Raw genomic sequence first — 9,816 nt, 5'->3', positions numbered from 1 at the left:
TTGTGCGTAGTAATAAAAACAGAAACTCTTGTGTTTCATATCTGTAAGTATTTGTTATTTCCAGGTCTGTACTGTTTTACTTCGAGAAAAGTTACACAAAGCTTTACTATAACTGGTGAATTTTGTTATTCCATATTGTATACAACGGAAACGTTATGAAACGTCATTGAAACTGTATTCTACGCTTCAAAGGTAACTGCTAGTGCTGTGTTTATAGTTAAGTCACAGAAAAAAAAGGCGTATTTTAAACCTGATATATTAGCTGTCTTCCGTTGAACATTCTTTTATTCCGAGCTTACCTGCACTGTTAAATAACTGGATTATTTTGAGCTAACCTGCATCGATAAATGAGGATATTATTTTAAGCTGACATACACTGTTGAATGAAGGTGTTATTCTAACCTAACCTCCACTGTTGAACGAGGGTGTTATTTTAAGCTAACCTGTTCTGTTGAATGATGGTATTATTCTAAGCTAACCTGCCTCCCGCTAGTACAGCGGTATGTCTCCGGATTTACAACGCTAAAATCAGGGGTTCGATTCTCCTCGGTGGGCTGAGCAGATAGCCCTTTGTGACTTTGCTATATGAAAAGCACACACACACTAAGCTAACCTATTTTGTTGAACGAGGGTGTTATTCTAAGCTAACCCACACTGTTGCATGAGGGTGTTATTCTAAGCTAACCTGTTCTGTTGAACGAGGGTGTTATTCTAAGCTAACCCACACTGTTGAACGAGGGTGTTATTCTAAGTTAACCTGTTCTGTTGAACGAGGGTGTTATTCTAAGCTAACCTGTTCTGTTGAATGAGGGTGTTATTCTAAGCTAACCCACACTGTTGAATGAGGGTGTTATTCTAAGCTAACCTGTTCTGTTGAATGAGGGTGTTATTCTAAGCTAACCTGTTCTGTTGAATGAGGGTATTATTTATTCTAAGCTAATCTACACTTTTGAATGAAAGTATCATTTTAAGCTAACCTGCGTTGTTGAGTTAGGGTATGATTTTGAGCTTACAGCTAATGACTGGACGGTTAGTAGATCTGAATTATTGGAAAAGCACACCTGATAATGGTGCAAGACTTGGCAGGAGGGGATTTGGTTTGGGTAAGGGCGGGCCCTAGTCGCGTCAGAAGGTATATGTATGGCCGACGGGCGTTAGAGGCCGATACACAGATGGAGTACCACCAGATCGTCCCGGAGTTGCAGACAAGGACGGACACGAGATGACTGGACGCAAACATCTTCTGGCCCACGTGCCGATATATTGTTTTGTTAGATACGGAGTAATTATTTTGTAAATCAGTGTTTTGTACGGAATTAACTGTCACAATATGCGTTTTGTTCTCTTGGTAGCGGTGGTGTTGCTCAGTCTTCCGTGGAAGGTCCATCTTCGACGCCGTCGTTCTTACTGCCGAGAGGTCACCCTGGAAGATCGGGAGGAACTAGCTAATATGGTATTTACCGGGACAGTAGAAAAACTGTACCGGACGAGGAGTGACGTGTATCGGGGGTCAGTTCGCATCAAGCGGATGATCAAAGGTGACAATAATTTAGTGGAAAACACGGTCATCGTGGACGGATTTGGTGACCCTCATATATGTTTTAGTGACGTGAGAGAAAGAGACACGCGCATTTTTATGGTCAGTCAACTATCCAATGGTTACCTTCGCTTAAACTCCAGCATAATAAGGGTGAACATGCGCACAATCAACCGAGCACTTTCTGCAGCAAAAGGTAAGACTTTTATCTTCTAACGAGTTATTCTGTCTCGAATTTCCTTAGTGAATATAGAGTCCACTTCTTTCTACGTTCATTGTAATATCCTAGTTAGACATAAAGTTTTTATTTGTCTGTTACTGACCACAGTAAACTTATGTAGTTTTTAAATAATGTGTACTGATGCTACTAACATATTCTCCCCAATTTATCACCAAACAATTGTTTCAAGTAAACACAAACACATTAAATAAGTCGACTTACTACTGCTTCTGGTTTATAGTAGTTTCGAAACCTGGATAATCGAATGAACAAGTGTTACATTAATGTTGTTCGAGTATGCAGGTTTTCAAATTCGATTTATTTGCCTCTAGTTTTATTTTTTTCTTCGTTTAGAGAGTACCAGTTCACTGTGATAAGTAACCTGTATGTTTGATTACTTTATAACTGTTTTAATATCACTTCTTCCTCACAAAAACTAACACAAAACAGAGACTGTTCCTTCTGGTCAATATTTTCACACCACCGGTCAACAACAATCAAACGCTGCATGGATTAGTGTATGGAAGCTCACGTTACGTTAACTTCTGATTAGAAACTGTATTTGAACATTGTCGTTTGATTAACATAACCTCCTACATGTCTTTTTGTGTTCACGTGTACTAACGACTTTCGTATGTTGCCCGTATGATTACGGGTTTTTTAGCAGCACTGATTGCGCGTGATCTGACTGGGTAAGTGGTTCGTTATTTTGGGTTTTCTTGTCTTATCTAGCAATGCACGTGACAATAACAACAGCAGTGGGTGATTTGACCAAATTAGTCTACTGTATGTGTCTGGTACCGACGTTTTGGTACCAGCTGCCTGTTTAGAGCAGATGCTAAATGTTTTTAAACAGTAACTGTTTAACAAACTTAAAGTTAGCAACATCTCAACGGATAGTGTGCTACTTCAAAAAATTAGTTATTTGTGAAAATAATGTTGTTATTAGCTTGAGAATGCCTTAGAAACCGAGTGGTAACCGTTTGTAAGGTAACATTTATAAAGTGGTTTCTTGCTCAAAAACGATTTTGTGTGTGTGTGTGTAATAAAAGCATTAGGTGCAAATAGAGACGCGCGTCTGTTTTCTACTGAAGACAGAACACGACACGAGATATTCATATGCTGAAGGTTTTGAGCCTCATGCACGTGACTGGTTACGGTTGTGATGCGAGGAAGCTGCCCTTCTACATGTATGTCTTTTTTTTTCGAGTCAGGTACTCGACAAGTCGCTTTGAACTATCCGCCAACTGACATTTCTAGCTAGCCACATCGTAACGTTAGAACACTGCTGACGGGTGGGACTCCAATTCGTTCACAACAACACATTTTTTTATATTTTATCAGTCCTCATTAAACAACAGATTGCATCAGTCATCACTGCCATACTCACAACTTCACGCGGCAGGGGGAGCCCCATGTAGAGGAAAATTTGAAGAGGTGGATCAGCAGAACATAAATAGTTTAACAAATTAGTTCTAGAAAAGTTGGAGTGACGACAGTTGAATGAGGATTATATTCAGTGACCACAAAACACAATTCATTAAACATTCTAAACATCTGGATTGGAGGTGTTACTCGTCATTGTACAAGTTCCTGTCTTTCCTGTTTCGAGAATGCGTCTTCTAAGATGTATTGTGTATCATACTGTGTAACTTGTTGTGTAACATATTGTGTAACTTTCGATATTACGAGCATACTTTAAACGATGTCCCAAGTTCAAGAGTGTCTAAACATCTGCGAATGATTCATTCATTAAGTTTGGGTCATACATCTATGACAGTTGCACTTCCAGTTTTCGAGTATAGTGTGCGAAGATATCCAACTGAGGAAAAATTCAATTCTAATTTTTATTACGTTCATTCTGGTTTATGTAGCTAGCTTACTTCTATTGGTAATTAATAATAAGAAAATGTTGACTTCCCAGTGAAAGTATTGATGTTAGACGAGTGGAGGTTTGGTCTGTTTGGAATTTCTAACAAAGCTACACGAGGATTATATGCGCTAGCCGTCCATAATTTAGCAGTGTAAGACTAGAGGTAAGGCAGCTAGTCATCACCACCCACCGCCAACTCTTGGGTTATTCTTTTACCAACGAATAGTTGGATTGATCGTCACATTATAACTCTCCAACGGCTGAAACGGAGAGCTTGTTTGGTGTAACGGGAATTCGAACTCGCGACCCTCGAATTGCGAGTCGAGTGCCTTAACCACCTGGTCATCCCGGGTCTACAAGTGGAGGGAGAAGTGTGTTAGTATATAGAAGAGTGTTAGTGTATAGAAGTGTGGGAGAAGAAGAGTCTTAGTGTATAGAACAGTGACAGAAGAAGAGTCTTAGTGTATAGAACAGTGACAGAAGAAGACTATTAGTGTATAGAACAGTGACAGAAGAAGAGTCTTAGTGTATAGAACAGTGACAGAAGAAGACTATTAGTGTATAGAACAGTGACAGAAGAAGAGTATTAGTGTATAGAACAGGGGTAGAAGAAGAGTATTAGTGTATAGAACAGGGGTAGAAGAAGAGTCTTAGTGTATAGAACAGGGCAGAAGAAGAGTATTAGTGTATAGAACAGGGCAGAAGAAGAGTCTTAGTGTATAGAACAGGGCAGAAGAAGAATATTAGTGCATAGAACAGTGACAGAAAAAGAAGACTAATAGTGTATAGAACAGGGGTAGAAGAAGAGTATTAGTGTATAGAACAGGGGTAGAAGAAGAGTATTAGTGTATAGAACAGTGACAGAAGAAGAAGACTATTAGTGTATAGAACAGTGACAGAAGAAGAAAATATTAGTGTATAGAACAGGGCAGAAGAAAGATAATATTAGTGTATAGAACAGTGACAGAAGAAGAAATATCTTAGTGTATAGAACAGTGACAGAAAGAAGACTATTAGTGTATAGAACAGTGACAGAAGAAAAAGAGTATTAGTGTATAGAACAGTGACAGAAGAAAAGAGTATTAGTGTATAGAACAGGGGCAGAAAGAAATATATTAGTGTATAGAACAGGGCAGAGAAGAAATAGTATTAGTGTATAGAACAGGGCAGAAAGAAAGAGTCTTAGTGTATAGAACAGTGACAGAAGAAAGAGTCTTAGTGTATAGAACAGTGACAGAAAAGATCCATTAGTGTATAGAACAGTGACAGAAAGAAAGAGTATTAGTGTATAGAACAGGGCAGAAGAAAGAGTATTAGTGTATAGAACAGTGACAGAAGAAGAGTCTTAGTGTATAGAACAGTGACAGAAGAAGACTATTAGTGTATAGAACAGTGACAGAAGAAGAGTATTAGTGTATAGAACAGTGACAGAAGAAGAGTCTTAGTGTACAGAACAGTGACAGAAGAAGACTATTAGTGTATAGAACAGTGACAGAAGAAGAGTATTAGTGTATAGAACAGGGGTAGAAGAAGAGTATTAGTGTATAGAACAGGGGCAGAAGAAGAGTCTTAGTGTATAGAACAGTGACAGAAGAAAAGAGTCTTAGTGTATAGAACAGTGACAGAAGAAAGAGTACTTAGTGTATAGAACAGGGCAGAAGAATATATTAGTGTATAGAACAGTGACAGAGAAGAAGACTAATAGTGTATAGAACAGTGACAGAACAGAAGAAAGTATTAGTGTATAGAACAGTGACAGAAGAAAAAAAGTCTTAGTGTATAGAACAGTGACAGAAGAAAAGAGTATTAGTGTATAGAACAGTGACAGAAGAAGAGTCTTAGTGTACAGAACAGTGACAGAAGAAGACTATTAGTGTATAGAACAGTGACAGAAGAAGAGTATTAGTGTATAGAACAGGGGTAGAAGAAGAGTATTAGTGTATAGAACAGGGGTAGAAGAAGAGTATTAGTGTATAGAACAGGGGTAGAAGAAGAGTCTTAGTGTATAGAACAGTGACAGAAGAAGAGTCTTAGTGTATAGAACAGTGACAGAAGAAGAGTATTAGTGTATAGAACAGGGGTAGAAGAAGAGTCTTAGTGTATAGAACAGTGACAGAAGAAGAGTATTAGTGTATAGAACAGTGACAGAAGAAAAGTCTTAGTGTATAGAACAGTGACAGAAGAAAGAATCTTAGTGTATAGAACAGTGACCAGAAAAGAAGACTATTAGTGTATAGAACAGTGACAGAAGAAAAGAGTATTAGTGTATAGAACAGAACAGTAGAAGAAGAGTATTAGTGTATAGAACAGTGACAGAAGAAAGAGTCTTAGTGTATAGAACAGTGACAGAAAGAAGACCAATAGTATATAGAACAGTGACAGAAGAAGAGTATTAGTGTATAGAACAGGGGTAGAAGAAGAGTATTAGTGTATAGAACAGGGGTAGAAGAAGAGTCTTAGTGTATAGAACAGTGACAGAAGAAGAGTCTTAGTGTATAGAACAGTGACAGAAGAAGAGTATTAGTGTATAGAACAGGGGTAGAAGAAGAGTATTAGTGTATAGAACAGTGACAGAAGAAGAGTCTTAGTGTATAGAACAGTGACAGAAGAAGAGTATCAGTGTATAGAACAGTGACAGAAGAAGATTGTTAGTGTATAGAACAGTGACAGAAGAAAGTCATGAGTGTATAGAACAGTGACAGAAAAAAGAGTCTTAGTGTATAGAACAGTGACAGAAGAAGAGTCTTAGTGTATAGAACAGTGACCAGAAGAAGAGTCCTAATAGTGTATAGAACAGTGACAGAAATAAAGAGTATTAGTGTATAGAACAGGGTAGAAAGAAAGAGTATTAGTGTATAGAACAGGGGTAGAAAGAAATATTATTAGTGTATAGAACAGTGACAGAAGAAGAAGAGTCTTAATGTATAGAACAGTGACAGAAGAAAGATTATTAGTGTATAGAACAGGGCAGAAGAAAGAATCTTAGATGTATAGAACAGGGAAGAAAAGAAAATATTAGTGTATAGAACAGGGCAGAAAAAGAGTCTTAGTGTATAGAACAGTGACAGAAGAAGAGTGTTAGTGTATAGAACAGGGGGCAGAAAAGAAGATTATTAGTGTATAGAACAGTGACAGAAAAGAAGAGAATCTTAGTGTATAGAACAGTGACAGAAGAAAAGAAATATTAGTGTATAGAACAAGGGTAGAAAGAAAGAAGTCTTAGTGTACAGAAAGGGGTAGCAAGAAAGGTTATTAGTGTATAGAATGATGACAGAAAAGAAGGTTATTAGTGTATAGAAAAGGTGACAGAAAAAGGTTATTATAGTCATATAGCATGAATGGCAGAAAAATAAAGGTTGTTAGTGTATAGAAATGGTTACAGAAGAAGGTTGTTAACATATAGAAGGGGCGACAGAAGAAGAAGAGTCTTAGCGTATAGAAGGGTGGCAGAAAAAAGGTTGTTAGCATATAGAAGGGCGACAGAAGAAAGTCGTTAGTTTATAGAAGGGCGACAGAAAGAAGAAGGTTATTAGTGTATAGAAGGGTGACAGAAGAAGGTTATTAGTGTATAGAAGGGTGGCAGAAGAAGGTTGTTAATGTATAGAAGGGTGGCAGAAGAAGGTTGTTAGTGTATAGAAGGGTGACAGAAGAAGGTTGTTAGGGTATAGAAGGGTGACAGAAGAAGGTTGTTAGTGTATAGAAGGGTGGCAGAAGAAGGTTGTTAGTGTATAGAAGGGTGGCAGAAGAAGGTTGTTAGTGTATAGAAGGGTGACAGAAGAAGGTTGTTAGTGTATAGAAGTGTGGGAAAAGGCAACTGTTTCTCTGATGTCTCATTACTTTTGTGTCTTTCTTTTCGCGTTAATTAAGATTTCCTATTCAATGTTTATATTCCATCTATCTCACCCTGGACGGTACAAGTATTTACATTCTATACACGAGTGTTTCACTTTTTCCTTAAGTTTTGGTACGTTGATTGGTCGTTGTTAAGTACGAATCTACATAATGGGCTATCTGTGTTTTGCCCTCCACGGTCAGTTAACGCACTTTTTCTTTCCTTGTCTCATGGGTCAAGGTTTACAGAAATAGGAAGCACTTTATTATAACGAGTAATTAAATTTGACCTCTGTTCTTTTTAATTGTTTTGTGTAAAAAAAGATAATAAATAACAATTCATCACTTACATTTGCTTTCTTTAATCAATAAAACATACTAGTAATAAAAGATACAGTTTTACTGGGTATTGTAATCATTCCCTGCTACAAATAACAAAAAACCATCACATCAGTCAGAATAATTACCATGACCAGTAATATTATAAAAAAATAGTTTATTTGAACAATAATTCACTATCTAAACATTATATCAACAACATCTGGACGTAATAAGAAACCTTGACGTCAGACATGTTTTGTTGCTAACTAAAGATATGCAGGTTGAGTTACTTTATATTCATGGCTGTTATTTATTTATATTTTAACAGTTCATCATTTTCTTAAGATGTTAAACAGAATAGTTTTTGTTAAACGCAAGAACAGAGGTTGATCAACTACATTAAAAAATTCTTTCCTAATCAACCCTTTGTCCAGCTAATTAAACATAAACAAACAGATGTTTCCAGAAGGACAAACTCGCAGGCCTGTCAACAACGTTGTTTGTCACAGAATTTGGCAGCGTATAAATGTGCAGGATGTATTACACGTACGCTACATAGATTGTGAAAAGCAATACAGCGGATTTACAAAGACAATGAAGCTTGATTTTTAAAGTGTGATAAGTAGTGATGTTCATTCTTAAACTATTAAAGGTAATGCTACAGATGATTAAAGGGCGAAAAAATGCAACGTTTATTTTTTCAAGTGTGAAAAATAACAATGACTTTTCAAGTATGAAAGGTAACAATGCAGATTTCTCAAGTGTGAAAAGCACCAATGACTTTTCAAGTATGAAAGATAACAGTGCAGATTTCTAAAGAGTGATAAGCAACAATGACTTTTCAAGTGTAAAAAATAACAATGCAGATTTCTCAAGCGTGAAAAGCACCAATGACTTTTCAAGTATGAAAGATAACAGTGCAGATTTCTAAAGAGTGATAAGCAACAATGACTTTTCAAGTATGAAAGATAACAGTGCAGATTTCTAAAGAGTGATAAGCAACAATGACTTTTCAAGTGTAAAAAATAACAATGCAGATTTCTCAAGCGTGAAAAGCAACAATGACTTTTCAAGTATGAAAGGTGACAATGCAGATTTCTCAAGCGTGAAAAGCAACAATGACTTTTCAAATATGAAAGGTAACAGTGCAGATTTCTCAAGTGTGAAAAGCAACAATGACTTTTCAAGTATGAAAGGTAACAGTGCAGATTTCTCAAATGTAAAAATCAACAATGACTTTTCAAGTGTGAAAAGTAACAATGCAGATTTCTCAAGCGTGAAAAGCAACAATGACTTTTCAAGTGTGAAAATAACAATGCAGATTTCTCAAGCGTGAAAAGCAACAATGACTTTTCAAGTGTGAAATGTAACAGTGCAGATTTCTCAAGTGTGAAAAGCAACAATGACTTTTCAAGTATGAAAAATAACAATGCAGATTTCTCAAGCGTGAAAAGCAACAATGACTTTTCAAGTGTGAAAAATAACAATGCAGATTTCTCAAGCGTGAAAAGCAACAATGACTTTTCAAGTATGAAAGGTAACAGTGCAGATTTCTCAAGCGTGAAAAGCAACAATGACTTTTCAAGTGTGAAAGGCAGCAATACAGTTTTTTCAAGAATGAAAAGCAACACTGATGTTTCAAGTGTGAAAGGCAGCAATACAGTTTTTTCAAGAATGAAAAGCAACAATGCTGACTTTTAAATCAAACTGAGTTTAATGGAATGTACTTAGTTTTAGTGTCGTGTGGATTTTTAATTTAAGATATGTGTGTTTTCCTTATAGCAAAGCTACATCGAGGTACCTTCTGAGTCCACCGAGAGGAATCGAACCGCTGATTTTAGCGTCGCAAGCTGTACCAGCGGGGGAGATTTCTGATTTAAGACTGAATTTATTTAAGCACTGTCTTAAATATAGTTAAAGTCACTCATGCTGTACTTCGAGATAGACTTCTTCATCAAGCATAAGGGTGGTGCCCAGAACACCCTAATTTTACCCAAGGAAACTGGGCAATAAACCTAATAATATGGTTAGAAT

General features: G+C 36.8%; 1 protein-coding gene across 1 annotated transcript in view; it reads left to right on the top strand.

Annotated features, from left to right (window-relative positions):
* Positions 1-1,184: 1,184 nt before the first annotated feature.
* The window catches only part of LOC143258085 (agrin-like), a 95,585-nt gene continuing 86,953 nt past the window's right edge, over positions 1,185-9,816 (top strand). Inside the window, exon 1 of the mRNA XM_076517105.1 lies at positions 1,185-1,733. Within this exon, the coding sequence (XP_076373220.1) occupies positions 1,331-1,733 (403 nt within the window). The 5' untranslated portion in view covers positions 1,185-1,330. The remainder of the gene's footprint in view (positions 1,734-9,816) is intronic.

This window comes from Tachypleus tridentatus, chromosome 7 (genome assembly GCF_004210375.1).
Source record: "Tachypleus tridentatus isolate NWPU-2018 chromosome 7, ASM421037v1, whole genome shotgun sequence".
Classification (NCBI taxonomy): domain Eukaryota; kingdom Metazoa; phylum Arthropoda; class Merostomata; order Xiphosura; family Limulidae; genus Tachypleus; species Tachypleus tridentatus.
Note: the sequence above shows the minus strand (reverse complement) of the source record. Positions and strands in the feature narration are given on the sequence as shown.